Source organism: Pangasianodon hypophthalmus, chromosome 3 (assembly GCF_027358585.1).
Source record: "Pangasianodon hypophthalmus isolate fPanHyp1 chromosome 3, fPanHyp1.pri, whole genome shotgun sequence".
Lineage (NCBI taxonomy): Eukaryota > Metazoa > Chordata > Actinopteri > Siluriformes > Pangasiidae > Pangasianodon > Pangasianodon hypophthalmus.
Genome location: NC_069712.1, coordinates 13,260,682 through 13,288,368, shown reverse-complemented (window position 1 = coordinate 13,288,368; position 27,687 = coordinate 13,260,682). Strand labels below are relative to the sequence as shown.

At 37.1% G+C, this 27,687-nt stretch overlaps 2 protein-coding genes across 6 annotated transcripts; both read right to left on the bottom strand.

The window, feature by feature from the left end:
- Positions 1-8,162: 8,162 nt before the first annotated feature.
- Positions 8,163-16,361, bottom strand: spef1 (sperm flagellar 1). Of its 4 annotated transcripts, none has more exons than XR_004577802.2 (8): positions 15,770-16,361; positions 14,939-15,050; positions 13,798-13,948; positions 13,661-13,703; positions 11,640-11,712; positions 11,436-11,532; positions 9,418-9,642; positions 8,717-8,837 (listed from the first exon to the last, which is right to left on the bottom strand). XR_004577802.2 is itself a non-coding variant. In XM_034302606.2 (7 exons), exons 1-7 carry the CDS (start codon positions 15,879-15,881, stop codon positions 8,724-8,726), a joined length of 702 nt encoding a protein of 233 aa, XP_034158497.2. In that variant the 5' UTR covers positions 15,882-16,361; the 3' UTR covers positions 8,163-8,723. The 4 variants fall into 4 exon arrangements, 2 of the variants coding, with proteins under 2 accessions (XP_034158497.2, XP_053088947.1); XR_004577803.2 differs by having other exon boundaries at positions 11,640-11,709; XM_034302606.2 differs by lacking the exon at positions 9,418-9,642 and having other exon boundaries at positions 8,163-8,837.
- Positions 16,362-16,466: 105 nt separating this feature from the next.
- Positions 16,467-25,111, bottom strand: adam8a (ADAM metallopeptidase domain 8a). 2 transcript variants are annotated; one of them, XM_026941541.3, is made up of 25 exons: positions 24,956-25,111; positions 24,650-24,750; positions 24,374-24,447; positions 24,189-24,264; positions 24,020-24,096; positions 23,353-23,542; positions 23,006-23,068; positions 22,815-22,883; positions 22,533-22,702; positions 21,652-21,733; positions 21,344-21,486; positions 21,078-21,255; positions 20,883-20,972; positions 20,274-20,469; positions 19,776-19,845; positions 19,518-19,686; positions 19,352-19,429; positions 19,001-19,085; positions 18,763-18,877; positions 18,440-18,623; positions 18,318-18,353; positions 17,722-17,778; positions 17,502-17,573; positions 17,279-17,353; positions 16,467-17,182 (listed from the first exon to the last, which is right to left on the bottom strand). In XM_026941541.3, the coding sequence occupies exons 1-25, from the start codon at positions 25,005-25,007 to the stop codon at positions 17,132-17,134; spliced, it is 2,553 nt and encodes an 850-aa protein (XP_026797342.3). In that variant the 5' UTR covers positions 25,008-25,111; the 3' UTR covers positions 16,467-17,131. The 2 variants fall into 2 exon arrangements, with proteins under 2 accessions (XP_026797342.3, XP_026797348.3); XM_026941547.3 differs by having other exon boundaries at positions 18,763-18,874; positions 24,956-25,110.
- Positions 25,112-27,687: the final 2,576 nt, after the last annotated feature.

Genomic DNA, 27,687 nt, shown 5'->3' with positions numbered 1-27,687 from the left:
TCAAACCTGATTGGTCAGACAGTTTTGATTAAAATTCTATAATGGCAGCTCTGATACTAGTTCTGGCTGCGAATCGTAAGTTTATATTAATTTTAATAAATTCTCATGCACACCTGCCATCCACTTTATTAGGAACAGCTGTACACCTGCAAATTTATGCAGTTATCCAATCAGCCAATCATGTGGCAGCAGAACAATGCATGACAATACAGGTCAAGAGCTTCAGTTAATGTTCACATCAAACACCTGAATGAAGAAAAAGTGTGATTTCTGTGACTTTGATCATGGCCTGCTTCTTGGTACCAGATGGGCTGGTTTGAGTATTTCTTAAACTGCTGATCTCCTGGCATTTTCACACACAACAGTCTCTAGAGTTTACACACAATGGTGCGTAAAACAAAAAAACATTGAGTAAGCGACAGTTCTGTGGGTGGAAACACCTTGTCGATAAGAGAGGTCAGAGGAAAATGGCCAGATTGGTTTGAGCTTCCAGAAAGGATATAGTAACTCAATCCCACTTTACAACCGTGGTGAGCAGAAAAGCATCTCAGCATGCACCCCAGAAGACAGCAGAAGGCAGCAGAAAACCACACTGGGTTAAACTCCATTTCCTAATACAGTGGACGGTGAGTGTATATTCTAACAGCTTGTTCACAGGGACTTGTACGACAGACTTGTTTCATGTCATATTAAATAGTATGACATACCTTTGATTAGTACATTTTTAGAAATGTAATTTTTGGCAAATTGTTGTGGTGTAAGATTAATAACACACTTGAGAGATGTTCTAGGAGAATAATGAACTTCAGGGTGGTAACAGCATCACACCACCCATTGATTATTTTCTCATAACAACACACACATGCATCACGGCGGTGCTCCCGGGATAGGCGCTGGATCCACTGTGACCTTGACCTAGGTTACCCTGAAAGTGAGTGAGTATACCCATGCCCCCATCATGTTTTATACCTTATTACAAAGAACTTATGTTTGCCATCTCTCATATCCTTTAGGTAATATTGCATACTTAACTATGTTCCATATCCTTATAGAAAAACCTGTTACCATGTTTTTGTGTTATCTTGTAAGCTTTTGAGTGTCTTTAGCTAGCAGCAAGCTATTAAAAAAGATAATTATTTTATCTGTCTAAACTGCTAGGTTTTTTTCTTTTTATTCTTTTTGCCTATGTTAACACTTTGGGGACATTTTGTTGCTGTCACTGAAACAAGCATGTTAAGTAGAAACAAACAAACAAAAAAAAAACCTAACAAGTAAGTGTGCTAAGAAGTGGACTAAGTGGAGTGATGCAATGCATTGCTCATTTCCTTTTGAACAAAAGTAATGATTTTCAAAAAAACAACTGCAAAATCATTAAAAAACAAAAACAAAAAACAGGAAATATCAACAGTTTTTAGCCCAGTGTAACAAATAAAGCGTTGACTTTTCTGTGAAGGACTTAGCCACTGAGGTCATGAGGTGACGAATGAAAAAGGAAGGAAATGGTCACTTTAGTCAGCAGACAAAAAAGACAAGTACTCCTTCTGACCTTTATAGGACATGGGCCTGTACCGACTCAATCGTTTTTTAAATGTCTGCTAATCTATTTACAAATGGAGAATTTTTCATTCAGCTTACTGTTTGTTTACACAGCCGTACTTGTAAGTTTTCCCTTCTCTCAAAGCTGTAGGTTTCTGCTTATGCAAAACTCACCTTGATAAAAAAGCATCTCTGTGAACTTTTCCTGAGGAGTTAAAAGGACACAGCTGGAGTCACAGATCAAGCATGACTGTATCTTAAATGATGACTCTTTGTAGTGAAACAGATGTAGCTGATGCCAGTGAGTCAGCAAAGCTGCTCCACCGTCCACAGTGCTGCTGACTTCACCACCTACTTCCTCGATGTGGCACATTTCCTTCCTTCACCTTTTCACAGGAAATCTGCAAGAAGTTGCTCCACCCAGAGAGAGAGAAGGAGAGAGAGAGATGCATAACCTATGCATCAAGGGCAGCTGCTGATGTCTCTGATATTAACTTCCCTATTTAATAACAGGAAAGCGTCATAAACAAACGTCAATCACCAGCTGTGTAATGCAATGAATAAGAATATTACTGGACTTCTTTAGGAGATTACATGTGCCTTAACATGCACTTTTAATAGCACTTTAGTGAGAAGACCGGATGTAGTATTCCTCAACAAACCTTAGTTAGGGAACTCCCAACAACTTGGGTAGGGAATTTAAATTAATTTCTGTGATTCAGTGACTGTCTAGACTCATGGCTCTTGACGTGTTCATGAAGAATATTCACAGGATCCATAATTTAAAAAAGATGTTGCAGTGGTAGAGACCACAATCAGCTGCTATCAAAGTTGTTATAGTTATTATAAACTATATTGTTGTAGTTATACAAAAGTTTAAGAACAAGGACAAATGATATTAAATTGATAAATCTACTTGGAATTTTAATGAAACTAGGATGATACAAAATGTTTCAAAACTACATTTTAATATGATTTAACTTAAGAGTAAACAGCTCTAATGTCTCCCAGAATTAAATATGATGATACACCGATACATAGACGATGATACACCGGTAGATAGATACACCAGTAGATAACACAGCACACCTTCAGTAGTCTTGTGGAGGTCTCGATGGGTCAGAGCTGTTTTGGCAGCAAACGGGGACCTACACAATATTAGGCAGGTGGTTTTTATGTTATGGCTGACCGGTCTATTTGCCCAATGAGCCTAATCTTTGTTTTGTACTGATTCAGAAGCAGAAAAAATATTTCATTTTGCTTCACATAATACTGTGTGCGCTTTAAACACATACCCATGTAATTTGCTCTGCATTAAAATATTTGATGTTTTCCTACATAGTAAAAAGGAAAACAAGGTAAATAATTTTTGTAAACACCTTATTTGAAGAAACCTCTATCTTCATATGAGTTTCTAACTGCAGTTTAGAAATAAGAGCACAAAGGTACTGTTATGTTTGAGGATCAGAAAATAGCTTAGTTTAGACTTGTGTAAGTTATCTCTGACGTGTCACCATTCCTACAAAGATTCTTTTGTGGAAATCTTGTCTTCACATTCCAGCTGAATAACATTGTGTCTGTGTCCATTCCTGAGGTAAACGAGGCAGAACCACAGATGTCATCTTATAGCTTATTGCTGTGACACTCACTCCCTCACCCTGCCTGAAAGCTGCTCTGTCTTTTGGGTGTGGTGTGTGTGTGTGTGTGTGTGTGCGCACTTTTCTCAAGGTTTGATTTCCTGCCTCTGTTTTTGCAGTGGTTGTGGTTGTCTGATAACGCTCATCTGATAGCGGTTCCTGAGGTCTGTTGAGATAAGCTTTTACTTGAATCGTAAAATTTTCTACAAGATTTCATCAATTTTTCATGTCCTCACAATGATTAGGCATGACTACCCAATTGCTCAGAATAAACAGAATTAGCTAATCACAATTGCAGAGTGCAAAAAAGTGGAAGTGCAAAAAACTATGCAATACATTTGAAAAAAAGGCTCATCAAGAGTTCATCAAGAAGATAGTTCTTATAGCTTCTAAAATATGCATTACTAGGGAGTCCTTTCTAATATGGACACTCTTTTCCCCCAGAGGATGAAATCAAAGAAACTTTTGCTGGGAGTGTATAAAGGAAGAAATAGGATTTTCTTTTTCTTATTTGACTTGACTTTAAAAATAAAATGTTTATCATTATTATTATTATTATTATTATTATTATTATTATTATTAGCTGAAATAGAATTGTCTTTGTCTGAGGGAGTTGTTTATACATCCTGTGTGTGAACAAGAATATTTGTCAATTTGTCTCTGGGGAGTGGACAGAATGTGTCTTTAAAGAGACGGATAGGAAGCCCTCGCCAGCAGCTGACAGCTTGTCTGCAGATTACATTACAGTGAGATGACGCTACAGACACGGCTCCAGACTGTTCAGGCGTTTGTGCCTGAAAAAACAACTCCATAGTCGTGAGAAGTGTAAACCATGATATTCATTCATTCATTCATTCATTCATTCATTTTTTTTCTTCTGCTTTTCTTGCTGGGGGTCACGGTGTAAACCATACTAGTAGTTATTAAACAGCAAATGTGTTTATTTTGTTCTTGATGCTGTAATTTTTCAAGTTAGAAATCAATGTCTCTGACCTAAATGTTGATATGAAGAACATTAGAACAGGGGCTAGACTCATTATTTTTGTCAATGTCTTGTTTATTGCTGGCTAGAGGATTTATAACCCACTGTTTGACATGGCACATACACAATCAAATACACACGTACAGACTGTTGTGTGACCCCCACTGTGCTGTGGTTCCCTGTCTTCTTCATTTCAGGGCCTCATTAGCCTATGGGGCAGCATGGTGGGAAAGTCACACAGAATTTACTGAGTGAAAATACTTTCCTTGTGTGTAAGAGCTTATTTCACCTTATTCAGCCAGCAAATGGGTTCTATTGTGTTTATCACGCTTTAGTCATTCATCTCTTGTGTCACTCAGTAAACATTAAACAAAGTTTCACTCAGCACAGTCATCATTTATATCTTAATCTCTCACATGGCTGAGAAACAGAATCTGGAAACAGACAGATGTCTTGAAACACTAATCAACGCTTGTTTTTTTCACATGGAATCAAATTTATTTGTCCATATTTTTTTCCATGTATTTGGCACTCCACTAAAAGTATTTCAATGAATCAGTGAACATTTATATATCTGAAGAATTCTCTCAGGCTAGAATTAGATTATTATGACACCCTATTGCTTGTTTCAGTCTCTGGTGTGGCACAATGTTCTCCTTCTTTCAGATGTTAATAAACGCTCGTGAATGACCCACCCTAAGGGCTCCTCTCTGAGGTCTCTCCATTTTGGTTTGTGGGCTTCTACATTTAGTCTCAGCTTTACTGACTATGGGCTTGTCATGATCACAGGATTAGTCATCAGGAAATGGCACCATTCTTCTTCTTTATTCACTTTGACTCATTTGCAGTGAAGTCCTTACATGACTTTATTAGATCAAAAATCATCAGAAAAAATTTGTTTTGCAGCCAAATACAACTTCCCATGTGGTTGCTGCGCTTCGGTTAAGCAAGCTGTAATTTGCATATCTGTTAGCCCCATGACATCCTCATCATTTTAATGTCCTTTAACTGTTAATTTAAGTGTTATTTGTTAGTGCAGGAATATGCTGTTTATATGTCTTGATGGCATGTGTTTTTCCCTGAACTAGAGTTTGCAATAAAAAAAAAGCAAGTGCATTGTTTTAACGATGCGTCCTGGTCAAACTTCTTCCTCACTGATACCACAATATTGGTTTAAGGTTTATTTGTTATGTAGGATATATTGCATGCTAATGCTAGCTGAATTAAAGTTAGAGTGAAGTGTTAATGTGATGGGAAGCTCATATTATTAAGCTAAGGCAGCTAGTTTGTTACACAATGTGGTGAAGCGTACAACAACATACAACCATGAAATTATAGCATTTTGAAGTAAATACAGTTCTACCTTGGAATTTTTACAGTAGCTTTCTAGCAGCTTAACTGTCAGTAATTTACACTAAAATCTGTTTGGCAGTGATAAACTTTCAAACCTGGTCAGAACAATTTTCAATGTTAATTCTACTACTTTTAGATATACAGATGCAATTCTCAAACTGATTTGCTGCCCTGCATGTGACAGATGTAAAGTATTCACACTGCCATCCGTCCGTTGGTCAGTCTTTAGAACAGCAGAGGAGCTGAAACATTGTTTGAGGCTGTGAGTCACTGAGCTTTACTGCTGCTCCAGCTACCAAGGCTCTATTCCACATTCCCAAGCTGCTTGTTGTTCCAGTCTGAGATATCCCACTGTGTGAGGCCGAGGCTTTAGCAAAGGGTTGAGGCTTAAGAGAAAGATATGCACACATGCATAAACACATACAAACTACTTGGCTCATATTCTACTGCAACGGATCATTCATATTGAAACACTGGCATAATTTCCAGGGGAAGTAGCTACTGCAGCAACAGAGGATGTGGGTTTGTAGACTCATTTACATGTTATATGTTATTCTAGGAATATTTCTCTTTATATACATATATGGCTATTTATGTTCTGTTGGCACAACTGTCCATTGAGACGTGGAAAAGTTACTGTCAGAGGACAGAGGAAACATGCTAACACAACTGTAAACCTCAAACCCAAGCAATGAGAAAATGAACAGAGAGAGGAAGATTTTATATGAATATAATATATATATATATATATATATATATATATATATATATATATATATATATATATATATATATATATATGTAGTATACAACATAACTTAAACATTCCCTACTTTTTTTTTTTTTAATTTACTCACAAATATGTATGTAAATTTAAGTAAGGTCATACAGCTGGGACAGAGACTCCATAACCTTTACAATTCTAAAAAATGTAACATCATTTGTATGTACTGACATCTGTTTATACATCACTACTATATGTGTGTTATTATTATGCATTATAGCTCATTGCTACTCTTGCTTAATCATGAATTCATATGAATTCATGAGAACTCTTGGAGGGGAACAGAGAGAGAGTTTATACTCAAAGCTATTAACAGACACATTTTTCACTTTATGCCTGAAGTGAAAAAAAATCAGCCTGTATCTTGGTCTCCAATTAAATAGAAAAGGTTGGAGAATAGTACAGTCTGGTTGTCTTTTTCCTTGCTTTTCTTTTTATTCAGTGTTGAATTGTTTGTCTGTGTAGAATTTTGACCTCTTTGTAGCTTAAAACATATCCCTACTATCCCTACTACTATATTCTCACTAAGTCCAAAGTCAGACCAAAGGAAAACGCTGATTCTAGTTCACTGATGCTCCAGAAGGAAAAACCATGCATTAAGAGCCGGGGGGTGAAAACTTTTGAACAGAATGGAGATGTGTACATTTTTCTTATTTTGCCTAAATATCATATTTTTGCCCTTCAGAGGCTACAGAAGATAGTTACATGTTTCCGAGAAGACAAAATAAGTTAAATTTACCCTGATTTTCAAATTCAAAAAGTTTTCACCCCCCCCCCCCGGCTCTTAATGCATGGTTTTTCCTTCTGGAGCATCAGTGAGGGTTTGAACCTTCTGTAATAGTTGCATATGAGTCCCACAGTTGTCCTCAGTGTGAAAAGATGGATCTCAAAATCATACAGTCATTGTTGGAAAGGGTTCAAATACACCAAAATGCTGGAAAACCAAAGAATTTGTGGGACCTGAAGGATTTTTCTGAAGAACAGCAGGCAGTTTAACTGTTCAGGACAAACAAGGGACTCATGAACAACTATCACTAAACAAAGAAACACAGCTGTGGATCATTCAGATAACAACACAGTATTAAGAATCAAGTGGATATAAACTTTTGAACGGGGTCATTTTTATAAATTCAACTATTATTTTCTCTTGTGGACTATATGTAAACATCTTTTATGTGAAATATCTTATTCAGGTCAGCACTAAATAAACAATAACATGCATTTTGTATGATCCCTCTTATTTTGGTAAAATAATCAACATTTTGCAGATTCTGAAAGGGGGATGTAAACTTTTGACCTCAACTGTAGATGTATTGTTTTTAGGAGGCATGGGACATCTCTTAATCCAGAAAAACTGCATTGAGAAACAGCAGTCATAGGCAGGACGTGAGTCCTTCCTGAGCTACAATCTCACTGAATGCATCACTGTGTTGCTAAGAAACACATTGATGAAAGAAAATGGCATTGTGAGAGAGAACGAAAGAGAGAATAAGGGGGGGAGACAGAAAGAAAGAGAGAGATGGCTCAGGACTTTGGTACTTTGTTTCCAAATGTGGTCTGGAGACATGCTTCTTAACAACATCTAAGAATTACATAAAATATTTCTCCTGAAGAGAAAATCATGTATATAAATGTTATATATGTGAACTCTTTAGCAATAGTGTGATGGCACGCTGTTAAATCATTACTCTTATTTTTCAATGTAAAGAGGCTTTAGGAGAGCTAGCTTTAACGACCCTGTAGCCATAAATCCAAAGTAGTAAGACTGTCCTCCTACAAGGAAGAAAAACATGCCTTCACTAATTTACAATCAGTAAATAAACCAATGAATGGCCATTTATTTTGATGGTATCATTATAGTAGGGTTTGATAACCTTTGTGTGGCAACCAAAATTAATTTATAATTAAAACAAACTTAGTTGAATATTTACAAGAGAGTTGCACTGCTTATTTTCAACATTTTCTGTCTACTGTGTTTTATTTAGGTCAAAACTAAGTATCAGGAACACAAGCAATGAGGAATTTAAAGAAATTTCAACAAAACATTCAAATTTCATAAATAATGATTTACAAGATGATGTCACAATCTACTGCCAAACAGTATTACATAAGTAATAAGCAGCTACAGAACACAGAATGGCAATGATAAAAAAAAAAAAAAAGGAAAACAAATAAAAACCTGTTAAAATACAATAATTTCACAAGGTACGTACAGTGCGATTATGCTGATACATTTAAGAATGCTCAGGATCACATTGAATATTCTTATTACAGCATTATTCATTAAAATTACTAAATTCAGAATACACATCACTTATCAGTGATAGCATTATAGCGTGAGGAAAACAAGATGACTTAAAGGACAAAAAGGACAAAGGTTAAAAGTCTTCAGCCCTTGTTTGGTTTCATACTGTGTTCATGGTACTGGTGTTCATGGAATATTGGTGCGGGCTTTGTACCTCTCCAAGTGCTTGGTCAGGTCCTCAATGCGCAGGTCCTTCAGATGTACCAGATGCTCCAGCCTGTTCACTTTTATTTGTAAAATCTGCAGGCAGAGCAGTGGGACATAACAATGAACACTACACTGGTGTATCACTACTGAAAGAAATGATCAGGAAAGAGGAACATCTACTACTTGTCTACTTGTCAAAGCTTGACATACTAAAAACATGCTTCATTAATTTTGAAAAATCACTGGATAAATTTGCAGTTTGACAGAGTCAGAACAAGATGTCAGAAGAAATGTTTTTGGGGTGGGCTATGTGGGATGTGGGGTGGACGAATATTACATCTGGAAGGATCCAAAAAGCTGTTCAGAGAATATAAAAGAGGCTGGAGGCAGTTATAAAGGCAAAGTGTGCGCATACGAGTTACTGTTATGTTCATATTTACAGTTGTGGTCACAAGTTTACTTACGCCTTGCGGAATCTGCAAAATGTTAATAATTAAAAAAAAGAGGAATCATAAAATTGCATTTTGTTTTTTATTTAGTACTGCCCTGAATAAGCTATTTCACATAACATATGTATACATATAGTCCACAAGACAAAATAATAACTGAATTAACACAAATGAACCAGTTCAAAAGTTTACACACGCTTGATTCTTAATAATGTGTGTGTTACCTGGATGATCAGCGACTGTTTTTATATTTTGTGATGGTTGTTCATGAGTCTCTTGCTTGTCCTGAGCAGTTATACTGCCCACTGTTCTTAAGAAACATCCTCCAGGTCCTGCACATTTTTGGCTTTTCCAGCATCTTCTACATATTTGACCCCGTTCCAACAGCGGCTATATGATGTTGAGATCCATCTTTTCACACTGAGGACAACTGAGGGACTCACACACAACTGTTACAAAAGGTGCAAACATTCAATGATGCTCAAGAAGGCAACACGATACATTAAGAGCCAGGGGGATGTTTTGAACAGGATGAATGGTAGTGAAAGGCAGTACTAAATGAAAAAAATAAGATCTCAAAATAATAACAATTTACACCAATCATCCTCTTCAAAAGTTTACATCCCCCTGGCACACAAACTATCACAAAACACAAAAGCAGTCATTGATCATCCAGGTAACAACACACAGTGTTAAGAATCAAGCGTATGTAAACTTTTGAACTGGTTCATTTGTGTAAATTCAGTTACTATTTTGTCTTGTGGACTATACGTAAACATGTGAAATAGCTTATTCAGGGCAGTACTAAATAAAAAAATAAATGCAATTTTTATGATCCTCTTATTTATTATTTTTTTAATTATTAACATTTTGCAGATTCTGCAAGGCATATGCAAATTTATGACCACAACCGTATATCACATTTAGAAAAAGAGATTGTTCATAGATTTTTCATTTTCCAGAGTTTCATCATCTGAATATAATTTTTTCACTATTAACATATTAACATAAATTATTTGTTATTACTTGTGATAAAAGAACACCTCTGAAAACTTTCATTGTCGCTACAAATGTAATGTATAAATATTCTTCATTTTGTCCCAAGGGTATTTGAACTTTTGCATTTAATACTAACTTTATCCATCAGTACCGTATGCATAAATACATGCAGTAAATGCATGTTGTTCACTGGGGATCAATTACCAATAAAGATCTGATACCAACATGCACTAATTGTAATTACTGCTTGTGGGGTGCACTAATGTGCACATACAAGTACCATTCTCGGATGGAATGTGAAAATTGCAGTCCTCTGTAGTCCCTATTAGTTAATTAGCTTACACATTTTTTGGGTGTTATTAAGTTTGCATGTTTTTATATGTGCAAACTAGTAAATCAGAGCTTGTGTCTAAGTGCTACTTCAGTGTTGCTTATATTTTGCAAAATGTTACTATAAAGGCCTAAAACTGGTTGCTTCAAAATAACTGTGTGACATGCATAAACACACTGAGCAATTTAGATGTCACACTGATCTACTTCCGCTTACAACACCACAGTTGCAACAGCAGGAGGAAGTAGTTTGAGTTCTCGTAAATCAGAGGAAGGATGTTTACTCTTGCATTAGATAAAATTTACATGTACCAAGTATTAGTGTGTTCCAGGATGACACAAGATGATGAGATGGATGACGATTTTTCAAAAAGTATGTCTCTACTGGGTCTAACTGATTGTGTGATTTTTTTTATATCTATCATTTGTGTCTGAAAGAGGGTTTTTTTGTGTATCAAGATTTTGTCTACCAAATCTTATGGCCAATATAAGTTTACATCAAACCATCAGATAAAAATGCAAATTAACATGAGCTGAGATGAAGAATAAGGAAAGAAGGAGGATGGTTTGCTTTCAGGGCTGAAGGACATTCGACATCTTGTCTGAAGTGTTTTTTTCTTCTAGCTAACTAAGAATGAAAGTGAAAAAAATGCCTGAAGAAAGCATCATCAATTCTCTCCCATCTTGTTTAAAACTAGCAATTAGTATGTTATTTTATGATCACACAGACAATTTAGTGACCCAGTAAAGTTAATGTAGTAAAAAAAAAAAAAAAAAAAAAAATGCCTAAAAAAAGGTGGGAGGAAACTGGAGAGTTCATCTTGCTCCTTCTTGATCTTCATAATGAATTGAAACAGAAAAACTGCAACAGTTTTGTAAAGGTATTTAAAACAACAACAACAACAAAACTCACCTCTACAGTCTCCTGTAAAGCCAACAGAGCCTGCTCCTTCTCCTCCAAAAGCAAGTGGAGAGCTGGGTCTACATTTTCACCCAGTACTATAGGAGGACTGTAAAAATTAAGTGCTGTCATAAGACACAGGACTTCAACAGTCCAATTCTTTAATAATATAAAGTGATTATATGCAAATAGTAATTAAAACAACACAGGTAATACTTAGATTTCTGGGTCTTTTTCACAGGACCTGCTGTCTTGTGAGAGTTCTGGAAAGTGCTCTGGCCATTTTCTGCTAGATTAAAACAAATATGAAAGAGCGTACTATGCAACTATCCTCTTTAATAATCTTCAATTAATAAATAAATATTAATTCAAAGTGTCTAAACATTATGAATAATGTACAAAATGATAAAAACACTGATACTGACATGTATTTATGCTTAAATGTTTCAAATGTAACTAAAATCTGATCACTTTAAGAATCTCAATAAAGCTGCCTCCTGATTCGTCCGAGATGGATAAATTTGTGAGCTGAGAAAATAAGCTCTTTCTTGCCAGTTTTTTTTAATCGCTCCTTAGCAGGCAAAGCTAATCTAATTAGCCTCTATGTGAACCTAATAAACACACTGAGGTCAAATGATCAAAGGAAAGGCAATGGAGAGCACCAGACTACAGTGCACTACAACTAGAGACTTTTATTTGGCTGAAGGTTCTTAGCGAAGTCATTAACACCAACAAGGTTTGACCTTTACAGAGTCCCACAACAGAAAGAAAATAACAAACAGAGCAACAGATAATAAAAGTAATAGTAACGTTTGCTTTCCTTACCATGAAAGGTTTGTATCTATGTTAGATTTAGCATAGTTTTCCTGATCTGATAGTAATTGGGGCATTCTGCTTTGTGCCAACAGCAGCACAGAGCCTGTGGATAGTGATAAGGGCCATCTGGTGAAAGGAACTGATAGGAAAAGCTTTTTCCTACATGAAAAGAGGGAGTTGGGCTGAACTCAGGCCATAGCTGAGAGATAATAATAATGAGGTGTGGGAATCTGAGAGCTGAAATGGCTGGTATAGACAAGTCTGTTATCAACAAACTACTAGAGATTGTATTTGGTTTGGATATCAACTGTATAGATAAAAAAAAAATCTGCAACTCATATTACTGTGAGATATTAAAACAACTAAAACAAATGCCTGAAATGGTCAAAAACACTGCTGCCCCTTTCAGTTTTTATGATGAATTTAGTCTTACATGTTTCTTAGAGAACTGACAGAATTACATAGCGGGACGTGGCAGCTCAGTGGTTAAGACTTTGGCCTTGTGGTCAGAAGATTGAGAGTTTAAATCCCAGCAAATATAAGCTGCAACTATTGGGTCCTTGAGCAAGACCCTTAAACATCAACTGTTCAGATGTATCCTGTCTCAATCATAAGTAGCTTTGGATCAAAATGTCAGCCAAATGCATTTAATTTAATAGTTATATTATTAATATAATAACTGTTATTATTTGAGACAATTATCAGTGTGATTTGTGTTTGTTCTCTATGGGACTTTTCTCCATGATAATCATTCCCACATCACGTGACTGAATCTAACCACTGAGTCTCCATGTTGGCATACAGTGATCACATGATGCTTATGTATCTTTGTTCTTTGTCCTTATGAAGGCCAACTAGGCCAAAACTTTGGCATTGCTTTACATGTTGACATAAAATAAAATATGGACACAACTGAGCTAACGCCCCCTTTATTGATTCCTTAGGGGAGTGAGTGCTAGTGATCATGTGAATTTGATGAAGTACTCTGAAAGATGCTGGCTTCAGAACAAAAATGTCATGGTGCAACCAAAACACACATTTAAACAACAATACTGGATGCAAAAGTAAAGCCCACTCAGGCCCATGGCTTCCACATTCCTGTAAGCCTCTTTTAAGAGTGTGTTTAGTGTTTGTTGATGTATGGGTTAAAGGTATCAATGTAACATGACAATGAGATCACAGCCACCATCAGCATTTTGCTTTTCTAAAAATGTGTTAGTAAGGGCTTCAGTCTGCTGTTGGTCAGTGGAACAAATGCTATGAGCAAGCAGAAGAACTGCAACAGTGAAGGTTTTGAGTTTACACTGCGGTGAAACTGGAGCAATTGTCATGTATAACCACATAACAGCTAAGCTGTAGTGATGATGGACACCATGTGAGCAGTGACTTTTCAAACTTCAGGAAAGTTCAGATAAACCTACCTGTTTTTGCTTTTTCATTCACAGTGCTGTAGTATTCTAAATCCTATAGTAGACAGGGACATTTCATTATTTATCTGTTCAGTGATTCACTGGGAAAACACACACACACACACACAGATGAAGTTGCAGTAACTAACCTGAATGCCATCTGAAACTCTCCCTGCTTGTTTGTCCTCTAATCTCTCTCTGAGAGCACACAGAACTGGCTCAATGCTGCCCGGGGTGCTGAGTGTGATCTTCTTTAACGTGTCCGCTGGTACATGGAAATTCAGCTTGGAGAAAACCTTCCTGAGAGAACAATCACGTTTACCATTTTATAAATTTCAGATACTCATTGCACATTTTCATGACAGTCTTTATAAGTGTAAAGCAAAGGAAATACACACTTTACTGCACTTTATTGAATAGAACTGTTGGATAATTTATTTTACACCACGAAGCTGCTTAATTCTTGATTCTGATTGGTCAGAAGGCGTTGATTTTCATTTTCTATAAAAGCAGCTCTGATGTAAGTACCCACTGTAATTCAAATCACAGTTTCATATTAAAGTACTCGTTCTAATATGTTATCATTTCTATAGTAACAACTCATTCACAGAGACTTGTACGGTGGACACTCCACATAATCTAATTAATAAACAGATTCAAAATGTTGTTATTTAACAAAAAAAACCTTTTCATTATTGATATGGTGAAGCTTTCACTAATGGGATGTTTATTTAACATTTAGGGAAGAAGTCTTCAGTGTCGGCATCTTGTTACAGTCAGTAGATTTTCCACCACGGGAAAGTCTTCAGAAGTTTTCAGAGGAGTTTACATTTTTTGATTTCTCTGAAATAAGCTGTGTTTTTCTTATTAACTTCAAGAGAAATTGAAAGAACGACTGTTCATAGCTGCTACAAGAAGTGATAACAGGAACTCATCTTTATGGAGTTTGAAAGTTAAAACATTAAATGTAGCCATAGATGGATCAAAATATGACATGTTCAGTTACAGCAACAACAACAACAACAACAATAATTATAATGATGATGATGATGTTGTCTGTTCTGTATGAATTAGGTTTCTAAGTTAAACATGCCTATTTTAGGAAAGGCACTAGGTCAAAAACAAACATTCAGCCCCAACTCTCCCATTCCATCATTAGTGCAGAAGACAGAGATGTAGCTGAATGTCTCATTTATTCCCTTGGGAGCGTGAGAGGCAACAGCAGGGTCATATAAGCACAGTATGTTTTTTTTTTCACTGTCTGCCTGGAAGACAAATAAATGTGCTTGCCTGTTTAGCGTGTTCCAGTTACTCAGTTTCTGTTGAGTGGAGTGTGCAGGTGTGTAGTTGTGTAGCTCCACCAGCTTGGGGAAGAAGTGCTTCACAACCTCAGCAGCCATAACTACAGACATGAAAACCAGAATGATGCAGAGCTTTTTCACTTATATAGGTCAGGAGATCTCAAATGTCTTGCAGCCAGGGACCCCTTTAACTGTAAAATCAATTCCACAGATTATACACATATTTATTTCATGAACTCTTTTGGGCACTGAAGTATTTCTCTAAAACTGACCACAACCACACTGCTGCAGGTGGTGTGGGCTGATGGCATCTTTTGTTTTCCTCAGTAGAAAAATATGTCCAGATGTTAAGAAAGAAACACCTCAGCAAGCAGTGTTTTTTTGAATCCACTGCCCTAAAATACTTTTCTGAGCTCATTACACCTGATGATGATTCATTTAGTAACTTCAGATCTCCTTCCCATGTGGTGTTTATATCTTATTGCTCACCTGCTGCATAGACTGACTGATAAATAAAGCAAGTAAAAATTGTGTAATGATTTTACATTTACTCATCAAATACGCGGATCTAGTCGAGAAAAATTGGTCAAATTAAGAAATGTCAATTATGTAAATGGAAGAAAGTAAAAATGATTATATTCAAATTTTCTTGATCTCTTAGAGATATTCATGGAATAATGAGTGAAAGAGGTACAAACTGATGCTAAACCTCCTAGGATCCTGTATTTTTATTTTTATTTTTTTAATGTTTGGCCAGAAGGCTGAATGAAAGCTGGGTGGGAGTTAGTGTGCTAGCTCGCAGCATCGCTGTCTGAGTTACCTCCATCACTGAAGTCGCGTGAGATATTCCTTTTAGGTCTGGAGAGTTTGATTTGATCGATCCAAGCGTAGAGGTCTTGCATTGCTTCTTCATTTAGCTCCTTATTCATCATGAGACACACTTTTTCGATTTTGAAAATCTAAACATATGTCTAACTGCGCACACTTCAGCTCTGCACCTGTCGGGTTGTTTGAACGGTTTCTAGGCAACCAAAATACGGCACACGACAATGGCCAATACACTCTACATGAAAAGGCGATTCAAAATTCCCTTCAGCAGCAGCAGCAGCAGAAATGTAGACTTCAAACAAACTGCCATAGACTCCTTCAACCGTAAAATAAATCCCATGGACCCCCTCAGCATTCACGTACAATAATATTTTGTCTATTAATTAGATACATATAACCTTCTATTCCTGAACTTTCCACTGACAGAGCACAGGTCCAAGTCTATATTATCTGTAGGTCAACTTGTGTTTTGGGTTATTGAGATTTGGATTAAACCCCTCCAATTCAAACAAGCAGTCAAACAGGCTAATCACTATAATAACTCAACAATAAATATAACAACGTTGATAATTGCAGGCTGTGATTTCCACCACTGTAACTAAATTGAACGTTATGGCTCCCCTACATACTTCCCCATTCTGGGAACCACTGATATAGACTACCAAAATATTGACACTGGAAGGACAACATTATGAAAACAATCATAATCATTTATTTGTTCTTAAAACCATCAATAATGTTTAATTAATTAAATAGCTCTTAAAAAGCTCTTAGCTTTTAATTAAAAAAAAAAGCTCTAGAAACTAAAAGTCTTCAGGCTCTCAGACCAGCTGAGAATTGTTAACAAGCCAAAATTGTATTAATACCAACATGTCTGAGGAAAAAAACAAAACAAAACAACTAAAACAGCACAAACTATGATGCAGTCTTAAAGGACCATTGTAAGTAAGATGATTATTATTGTACATGACAAATCATTTTAAATTACAGTGCGACAACTTGAACTGTTTTTGCATATACTCCCTGCTGTATATAACAGAAGATTCTGCTAATAATTAAAATCATTAAAAACAAATCAAGTACATAAAGATGTACCATAATAGATCATTATTCAAGCAACTACATCAAGTAGGACATCAAGGAAAAAGGGAGGACATCCCAAAAGGCTTAAAATGTTCAGTTCTTTGTGGGATATTTTCCCACCATTTAGAAGCCCATCCTGTTTCTCCCTGCCAAAGTGCACACAAAAGGCTGAATAATCTTCACAGCTGTGTCCCTTGTAGAGGCATTAAGATTGCTCATAAAGCTTCTCCTGAAGCTCTCGGTGATTCAGAGAAAGTCACTCTGCTTCCCATCATCTGAACTTTGGAGGAGGTTTGAGAGGAACCTTTGGTACTGCAGCTGCCTGATGTGCAAAAACAGTAAAAGACTCAGCCATCTGATTCAGTAATACGGTCAATCCTGAATAATCAGTTTAATCTTTTGTGTTAAAAAAACTCACCTGAGGGGGATTCCATGTGGGGTTTGTACCTGATGGTTTCACAGGAGGCACTGGAGGGAGTTTTGGTTTATTCACCTATAAAAGTTAACAAAGCAGAACCCTCAGGAAATGATTGTCTAATGTACAGTATAAAGCAAAATCAATAGGATGTAAGAGAAAAAAATAATGACAAACACTTCAAAATAGGATTATATTCAATAACAAGTGGAATATAAAGACTTACAGGCTTGGTAATCAGTGGAGGTAAAGGTTTTGATGGAGGTAGTGGTTTAGATGCAGGAGGCAAAGGCTTTTCCTAGATTCAAAGGAAGATATTAAAACTCTTTTTTTTATAAACTCTCAAAAAATCTAACAATTAGAAGTAACCCATGTCCTTTAAATGTGATTCTTAAAATGTAGCATTATAATATCAATACACCATACATGCTTATTTTGATCCATACCTGACTGAAACTAATGTTGTTAGGAACAACAGGACGTGGACCTGAAGTCTTCAAAACCTAAAATGTGAATCATAAAAGAAATGTGAATATAGATAAACAATAGTGTAAAGGTGAAACAGGTCAAAGATCAAATTGACACAATTAGCTATAAATATAGTCATTGTCATAAGTTGTATTATTGCCATGAGGCTAATGCTGCTAACAAGTAATCGATGTCTCTCTCAGCCAAAATGTTTTTAGTAAATTTATGCCTATACACTTGTTCAAATCTAGTTGATCAGTAATGTCACCCAGACTTGCCAGTGTGGTGTAGGACATAGCATAACTTTCTGTAGTCTGTAAAAATTCACTGTGCACATGTATTTATGGCCAATGTGCACATTAATGTAAAGGAGTGAGACAGATTTCAATTACCTGTTAGCCACATACTCCTCGTAGTTCTGATACAAAACTAAAGAAGCAAACAATGAACACCAAGAAAGTGCTGGCTGTTTGACTACAACTAGTAAAAACCTGTTGGTTTCTGTTTGTTTGTTTGTTGTTTATTTGTTTGTTTTACTGAATCTTTCCTTACATAATTACAATGAATTAATCACCTGTTCCATCCTGGTTGGTTCTGCTACCATTGGAGGCTGCAGGTAAAATGTAAGCAATCATCAGTATTCTGGTATAATCAGTATGAATGTATGCACAGGTTAAAAATGATAAATAATCTAACCTGTGGTGGGGCTCTGCTAGGTGTAATGGGAGTAACTAGAGGTGTGCAGGCCTGTCTTACAGATGATTCAAGAAAGGTGGGCTGGCTGATACGAGGGGGTCCACATTTGGGGCTGTTCTTTGCACTGACTGGCTGAAATGCTGGGTTGCACTGACCTGGGTAGACGTTCATATCTGCAAAGGAGCTTGTGGATGAAGAAAAAAAAAAACACACACACACACAAACAAAAACTTTTAAGTTGTTTTACACAAGAAATATGACAGCTGATTATGCAACCACAATTAATAATTTAATAACATAATTTAATAACAACTCGTTCTAACCTTTTCTTGCTGAATATCTTTTGTTTTTTAGAATACATCAAGCCTCCAATAATTATAGTAATCAGCAGCAGGATGCCTATGACAGTAGTCACACCAATGACCACATCTTGCCCTGCTAGACAAAATCACAGAGATATGACATGGCAACATCAGCCCACTATTCAAACATTCATATAAACATTAGAAATAGATAACCTGAATAGTTTGATTGTGCATTAAAAAAAAACAATTGACATACAGCTTGAAACGTCGTAGAGCTTCATGTCACAGTAGGGGGGAGCCCAGCCTGGATCACAGTGGCACTGCTTCTCATGGTTACACTCCTGTGATTAAAATAGCACAATCACACATTGTGAAAATCTCCACATCAGCTGGGAAATGCCAACTAAATATCCCATACAATGGAATAAAGGTCAGGTTAAAAGGGCATCTACTCCTATTCTTTAAAAAACCTTTAAAAATTCCAATCTGATTCACTATAATGAAAACCTCAATTCGACCATTAACTTTTTGTGTACAGCAATCCCTCTTAGTTTCTGTTCATTTGAAACACATAACAGAATCAGAAATATTGTATCTGTATACATACTCCATGATTATTGCATTTTGCAGAGCAGTTAGCAGTTCCATAGATGGCTATGTCCTGGCAACGGCTGTAGTAACACACCTGTTAACAAAAAAGGTATCAGACTTCCAAAGATAGAAGACATGAGTACAGTAGGCTAAAAAACTGAATACACATTTCATTCACTGACCTTGTTTGTCCCACATTTGGTACCTGTTGGCACCTTCCCTATGTCCTCTGTGCCAAGGACATCTATGGCCACTTTGCATGTCGTCCGGCCAATAGTTATTTCACTTTTCTTTTTGGTTATTGGAAAATCATTTCCACCTGAGCAGTATATTTTACCACATTTGTTGTTTCTATAGAAAAAAAAGTATTATTGTTATTCTGAAGTAAACATAATTATACAAAAAGTAATGCAACATACAAGTAGCAAAAGCAAGCTTACTCTTGGGGACATCTGCTGAATCCGGACCGTTGACAGTCGTCAAAGCACACATTATCAGCAACATCAGCATCTAGAAAGTGAACAGATATTAAATGAACAGATGAATACATATTCATTCATTCATGCACCTTCTGTAACTGCTTTATCCTGGTCAGGGTTGTGATGGATCTGGAAACTAGGATCGGGAAGTCCATTGCAGGGGGTCATGCACACACACATTCACACACTGAATCTACTGCCATGTTTTTGGGAGGTGGAAGGAAACCAGAGAACCCAGAGGAAACCCACACAGACACAGGAAGTACATGTACACAGATGGCAACCTAAGGATCAAGCTCAGGATCAAACCACGGACCCTGGAGCTATGAGGCATTAAAGCTTCCCGCTTTAAATTTATTCAAATAAAAATAATTTAGTTTAATTTTACATGAAAAAATATTTACATATTTACAAATATCCAAAATCAAATATGGGGGAAGCACTCTGGAGAAAGTATACCTGGCCCCCACAGCATCTTGCAGTGCTCCTGGTGTGTTGGACACTGGCCATTATAGCAGTAGCCTTGGTTGGAGTTACATGGAAGCCCATTCATCTTGTAGTCATCTTTGGGACAGTGTGCTAATTTCCCTGTGCAATATTCCTCCAGATCACAGTCATGAGCACTGGGTCTACACAGACTTCCTGCTTGCTTCAGCTGGAGGCAGGATTAAGTACAATGAGTTTAAACAATGAAGCTTTGTGTACTTTGTTTTAAATAATATAGAAACAAAATATTTATTCCATTAACAGTAGCACATTTTAGTCATTAAACATTACTGAGCGCACCCTAATGCTAACAAGGTACCTTGGAAATACATAAATGTGTCACTTTGACATGCACACACAATTTTCCTTTTCTGATACAAATCAGTTGACTGCTTAGGTGGATCTATCTAAATGAAGCCTATGCAGCCCTAAAGTCTGTCAGCCAAGCATTCTGGGTATTGTTGTTCAGCTGGACTGGTCTAAACACAATTTTTGGAATTGAGATGAGATGCATTAGCAGAGTTCAAGACTATCAGCACCTAAATCTTGGGCAGTAGTGAAATAAATACTTGTCGTTATTACCTTGCACTGATCACAGCACTCCCCATGTGCACACTGGGAGCCTTCTGTTAGTCGGCAGGTGGTGGCATTACAGCAAGTGTTCTCACATTCCTAAAAATGATCAGAAATTCTTTAAGAAATAAAAATAACTATAATGATATCCGAGCTATAAATAGACTAAGCTACAATATGATTGCATACATGATTACATTTTACCTGCAAAGTTCCACAGTCACATTCCTCGCCTTTTTCCACAATGGAATTGCCACATACTGGACCCCCAAACAGATCATCCTCCTTTGGAGCATTTAGCAGGCAGCGGACATCATAGTTCTGTAAAAATGTCTCCACAGCCATTTTGCTACAACTACTGAAGTGCTCAGGAAACAGATGTCTACGGGAAGATGAAGAAAGGAAAATTACAGCAAAAACCAAGCCTTGCAATACATGTGAACTGTGTCTAAAAAAACTTTTATTCTTACCCAATGCTCTCTCCCATGACACAGCTCTGGCCAGGTTGAGTTTTTGGACAGTCACAATTTGCTGTATCATGTGACATGCCCAAGTTATGGCCCATTTCGTGTGCGATAGTGGAGGCGATCCCAAGAGGACTGTCATTATGATCCTGAAGAAAGAATAGTGCTTTCAGTTGGTGCACCTGATGCCTCTTAATAAATTCATAAAATTTAAGAAATCTTAATAAATTCATAAAATTTAAGAATCAAAACTAAAATAATTATTGAATATTAATTCTTATTCCAGCACTGAAGGTTGATTATGTAAAGCAAACCTCATTCACAGCACCAGATGATGGAAAGCACATAGAATTTAGCGGAGCCAAGCCAACAGTCGAGCCTTCAAAATTCACCTTACTGCATCAATTCAAAGGGGAAAAGTTATAAGATATAACTGATGTAATTCTGCAAAATGTATATTAGTATATGCACAGTATATTCAGACTGTCCAGGCTACAGTTAGTACAGCATGACACAATCACACAAATTAACACCTGTCATGAGAATAAGCAAAAATATTTTTATAAAATATGTACAAAAAGCAGCTCCCAAATGTCTTTAAGCATGATTGGAATGACAGTTGTGCTGTGGGTAACTGAGACTAAACAGAAACTTTTGGTCATGCACACTGTCAGGTTGTTTGGTGGAAAAAGGGGACTGCATACAAGGAAAAGCATCAGACTTTTTGTAAAATCTGGTGGTGGTGGATTATTGTTACTATTGTTAATGGCTGGTCGCTCAGCGCTCTTGTGAATATTGTTGGCAAAGTACTAACAATTGTGTCTGGCAGGAGGTTCATACGGGGCCATAGATGGACCTTTCAACAATGTTTACCCCGAACCTAATTCAAAACCAACACTAAAATATAGTATATACATTGTAGGGGACAGTCCACATGCACAAATCTAGGTATATAAATGAGGTGGGGTAGCAATCATTTTAAACCAGTGTTTTGCTGAAAACTGCACTTAAAAGAAGAAGCAATATAAAATGATAAAATGCAACATAAAATGGATAAATTTTAAGCTCCAATCCAAATACCACTCACTGCAAAAGGTCTTCATTATATGCATAATATTTACTCATTCTCAGTAGCTCCGAAGTTTACTCTATGTCATGCTTTAAACAAATGATTTTTTAAATTTAAATTACTCACGTAACAAATTGTGCATTGTCATGCTTCTTTCTTGGCAGGAGGTCCGTTTGACGCCACTTTAAAAAACGGTCCAGGGTATGATCAGGCACATTGCTCACGTCAATCTGATCTTGACCATTCCAGACCTCTAATCCCACCAACATAACACGGATATTCAGAGGACGATAGAGCTGCAAAGAAAGTGTCACAAAAGAATGTATTCAGTAACACATTTCCTAATACATTCATTTGTATTTATATCGTTACAATTCCAAGAACAAGTAACGTAACAAGATGAAATACCTTGTTCACGTGATTAGCAACTTCCAGCATTCTCGTCTCTATATTCTTCAAACTTCCATATTCCTTGTACTAAAATAAATAAATATTTTAGTAATATATTTTAGCATTTTAGTAATAATATATTAGGGCAACGTACTAAAAAAAGAGGTCCTGACAAGGCTTTACAAACAATACACACATAAAAAACATACCTCTTTATGATCAACCACTATAACCATCTCAATGTATCGTCCTCCTTTGGGCACTGTGATTTTCTAGGGACATGAAAATTATTTTAGGTTTATATTAGAAAAGTCCACTCTTAGAAAAAAAATTGAACCCTGACTTAGGAACCATTAAAGGCTTTGTGTAAAATGCTACAACAGAGTGTCTGCCTAGCAGAATGGGTTGTAGCTAAGAAGCTAAGAACCCTTAACTATCCAAAAAATCCTGAAGAACTTTTAATTGATGTTTTTTTCCCCTAGGAGTGCAATTTCTATACAGAATTAGAAACTCAGCAAATACAAGCATTACAAAATATTAATTATACTCTCAGTACCCTGTTTCTACTATTATGCAGCCCAGCAAGTCTCGGCGTGGCATCGTAATCATAGACGGTATCATTGATATATCCATAAGTTGCCCTCTTAGTCCTCAAGTGCTCTTGTTTGTAAACTGCATGATCCCCTTTCACAGAATCCTCCAGTGGCTCAATCAGATAGACCTGATTTTCTGCTCTCAAAAACCCTCTGAAAAATATTAACACCAGATATGTTCAATAAAAGAAGAAGAATGAAGTAGCTGAACTATCCTCATATATTGACTGAATACAAACTGCATTATCTGTAAGCATACTTTATGATATGCAATGATATTATGTTTATATAGTGTGTATTTGTAGACCACTGACTGGTAAAGTGAAAGCCAATCAAGTCCACCAAAATAAATACAATGCAATCTTGTGACCATTAGGATCTATTAAACTTCTATAACAGATTCACATCTTTCCTTCAAATTTATCATTATTCATAAGACAATAACAGTCAATCTGTTGCTTTTTTTTGTAAGAACTTTTTTGTTTTGTTTTATTAATATATATTATCTCGTATACATAAAAAATATCAAACTATGCTTACTGAAATAAAGGACCCTCAGCTTTTGCATATGTTTATAACCACATTTAATCAAGTGAAAGTTTGCAGGCAACACAACAAAGCTTTCCTTACCGCATTCCTGAGCACATGCCAACACTGACTGAGGAGTCATTTACATTTCGAATATGTCCCTGATAATAGCAGTGGTCCTACAGAAGGCAAAAGAGATCAATCACATCTGTACAATTAAATACGTATAGCCTAGTAAAGGCAAGGTTTATTAGATCTTGAACTGTCTTACATTTGATGGATATGTAGTCTCTTTTATCCCATCTTCTGTGTAGTAAGTCAGAGAATAATTCTTCCCTAAAAACTCCCTACAGTGAAAACACATTAGTAAAATGTAAAATTGAGTCCTTGGGGGTTTTTTTTTACATCAAAATTTTTATTGATTATTTATATATTTGCTTTTAATGTTTGTCCCACCTATTCTTTTCCAGAGATATTGTGAAGGTTTTCCCATCAATATCCAAGGCATATTCAACTGCAGTAGGATATTTCTATTGGCATAGAAGACATTCAAGTTTTATATATATATATATATATATATATATATATATATATATATATATATATATATATATATATATACACAATTTTAGTGTCTGATGTTTAAAATAATCACACAGAAATTAAACTGTTTATTACTTAGTGATTAAACAGCATGTAAATAAAAGTTTATTTCAGTAGTTATTAAGGCACCTCTTGCTGAGCGGCGCTCCTCTTCACTCGCCCTGTCCGCAGTCGGACCACCTCGTAGCGCAGCACATGGGGGAGACGCGCATGCGCAGTTCCACAAATCTCTATACAACCGGTTCAAATGTTACTTTTTTGTTCTGTTTCTTATGTTAGGTTAGACATATTACATATCTATAATCATAGTGTGTGGCTGATTACTAAACCCCAACCCACACCCAGCTAACATCATATAAAGGCGTACAGCTACCACACACCCTTATACAGGTTTTTAAATACACATTAACAGATCATTGCCATCTTTGTACTCACCCCAAACGGAAATGTACGAACAGAGTAATAAAAATAATCCACTATAGCGCATGGTTGTCCTGTTGTGCGTCTTGGCTGTTAAATGAAGAAACGTCGGACTTCTCGGACTTTTCTTGCAAGTTTGGCCGAAGCTCCGCCTCCGAGTGAGAATATGCTGAGAATTAAGTTTAGCATGAAGAGAGTGTGTGACCTCAGCATCCGGGAAGAGCCTCTCATCCTCGAATCAGCTTTTTTTTTTTTAGCAACAAAAAGGAATTTCCCGTTTAAACCACACACGCCATCTACAGGACTATAACTATCCATATCCTAAATGTAAACTACAATAAATATTACAGTGAATGGACTACCTCATAAGGGCAATGTGTATAAAGCTGCTGATTTGCACACAGTCGTATAGAATGTCTTTGCATGCATTACAATTTCCCTTCACTGGTACTAAGGGGCCCAAACATGTTCCAGCATGACAACACCCCTGTGCACAAAGCGAGGTCAATGAAGATGCGTTCTACCAAGGTTGGTGTGGAACAACTTGAGTGGAGTTCGAACCACTGAAGACCTTTGCGATGAACTGGAACACTGACTGAACCCCAGGCCTCCTCGCCTGACATCAGTGCCTGACCTTACTAATGCTCTTGTGGCTGAATGAGCACAAATCTCCACAGCCACGCGGCAAAATCTAGTGGAAAGCCTTCCCAGAAGAGTGGAAGTTATTAGCAAATGGGGGACTGGAAATCTGGAATGGGGTGTTCAAAAAGCACATGTGGGTGTTATGATCAGGTGTCTACAAACTTTTGGCCTACACTATAGTGCATATAGGCTAGCATACAGGAGTGTTTCAGAGGTGCCTCAAACTGTTAAGAGTAGTGAAAAGAGGCAGGACCAAGACAGAAAAGTTGCTCATACGCTTGTATCATAATCAATGCAGAGCTCATAAACACGTTATCCTTGGAAAATCATGGAATCGAATATTTTCCAGTAGTTCCTAGCTGACTGATGTACAGTCATTAAAGATGCGCTGCATGTGGTCATCTGGCTGCTCTGTTCTTTTGATCATTTACTCCAAGGCAGGGGTGTCCAAACTTATTCACGGCAGGTTTATATTCCAATCAAGGAGAATCCACACATGATTCCCCAAGGGAAATAATAATGTTGCTTAAATAATATTAAAAATGTTTAAAATAATGCTCTAATACTGTTTTTTTTTTTAAGTGAGACTAATGTTTGTATTGTAGCCTAAATATAAATAAACACACATTTTAGTAAAGTGCTTCCGTTCAGAGTTTAATCACATGCTAATCACATAATAAACACATAAATAAATAAACAGAGTGCTAATTTTCATACCCTTGAACCCCCCTGGTGTCCTGGTTATTTTAGTGTTTAATGTCTTTGTTTTGTAACTAAACGTGAGGTCTTGTTCATCTGAGTCATGAGGACTCATACAGTGTAAGCTCCTGAATCGTGAGGTCTTGTACAGTGTGAGCTCCTGAATCCTGAGGTCTTTTACAGTGTGAACTCCTGAATCATAAGGTCTTGTACAGTGTGAGCTCCTGATCCTGAGGTCTTGTACAGTGTGAGCTCCTGAATCGTGAGGTCTTGTACAGTGTGAGCTCCTGAATCATAAGGTCTTGTACAGTGTGAGCTCCTGAAGCCTGAGGTCTTGTACAGTGTGAGCTCCTGAAGCCTGAGGTCTTGTACAGTGTGAGCTCCTGAATCGTGAGGACTCATACAGTGTAAGCTCCTGAATCGTGAGGTCTTGTACAGTGTGAGCTCCTGAATCCTGAGGTCTTTTACAGTGTGAGCTCCTGAATCCTGAGGTCTTTTACAGTGTGAGCTCCTGAATCCTGAGGTCTTGTACAGTGTAAGCTCCTGAATCATGAGGTCTTGTACAGTGTGAGCTCCTGAATCCTGAGGTCTTGTACAGTGTGAGCTCCTGATCCTGAGGTCTTGTACAGTGTGAGCTCCTGAATCCTGAGGTCTTGTACAGTGTGAGCTCCTGAATCCTGAGGTCTTGTACAGTGTGAGCTCGTGAATCGTGAGGTCTTGTACAGTGTGAGCTCCTGAAGCCTGAGGTCTTGTACAGTGTGAGCTCCTGAATCCTGAGGTCTTGTACAGTGTGAGCTCCTGAATCATAAGGTCTTGTACAGTGTGAGCTCCTGATCCTGAGGTCTTGTACAGTGTGAGCTCCTGAATCATAAGGTCTTGTACAGTGTGAGCTCCTGAATCATAAGGTCTTGTACAGTGTGAGCTCCTGAATCGTGAGGTCTTGTACAGTGTGAGCTCCTGAATCGTGAGGTCTTGTACAGTGTGAGCTCCTGAAGCCTGAGGTCTTGTACAGTGTGAGCTCCTGAAGCCTGAGGTCTTGTACAGTGTGAGCTCCTGAATCGTGAGGTCTTGTACAGTGTGAGCTCCTGAAGCCTGAGGTCTTGTACAGTGTGAGCTCCTGAATCGTGAGGTCTTGTACAGTGTGAGCTCCTGAAGCCTGAGGTCTTGTACAGTGTGAGCTCCTGAATCATAAGGTCTTGTACAGTGTAAGCTCCTGAATCCTGAGGTCTTGTACAGTGTGAGCTCCTGAATCATAAGGTCTTGTACAGTGTAAGCTCCTGAATCGTGAGGTCTTGTACAGTGTGAGCTCCTGAATCCTGAGGTCTTGTACAGTGTGAGCTCCTGAAGCCTGAGGTCTTGTACAGTGTGAGCTCCTGAATCGTGAGGTCTTGTACAGTGTGAGCTCC

What these genes read in the sequence shown, in the direction of transcription:
- spef1 (XM_034302606.2), bottom strand. Translation starts at nt 15,881, where the DNA reads ATGATGAATAAGGAGCTAAATGAAGAAGCAATGCAAGACCTCTACGCT. An exon ending in ACGCGACTTCAGTGATGGAG is followed by an intron (nt 15,051 to 15,769) that starts GTAACTCAGACA and finishes TCATGTCTGTAG; the next exon opens with TTATGGCTGCTGAGGTTGTG. An exon ending in CTTTACAGGAGACTGTAGAG is followed by an intron (nt 8,838 to 11,435) that starts GTGAGTTTTGTT and finishes CTCTGCCTGCAG; the next exon opens with ATTTTACAAATAAAAGTGAA.
- adam8a (XM_026941541.3), bottom strand. Translation starts at nt 25,007, where the DNA reads ATGCGCTATAGTGGATTATTTTTATTACTCTGTTCGTACATTTCCGTT. An exon ending in GTCATGGGAGAGAGCATTGG is followed by an intron (nt 21,256 to 21,343) that starts GTAAGAATAAAA and finishes ATCTTCCCGTAG; the next exon opens with ACATCTGTTTCCTGAGCACT. An exon ending in CAAAATGCAATAATCATGGA is followed by an intron (nt 19,086 to 19,351) that starts GTATGTATACAG and finishes TTTTAATCACAG; the next exon opens with GAGTGTAACCATGAGAAGCA.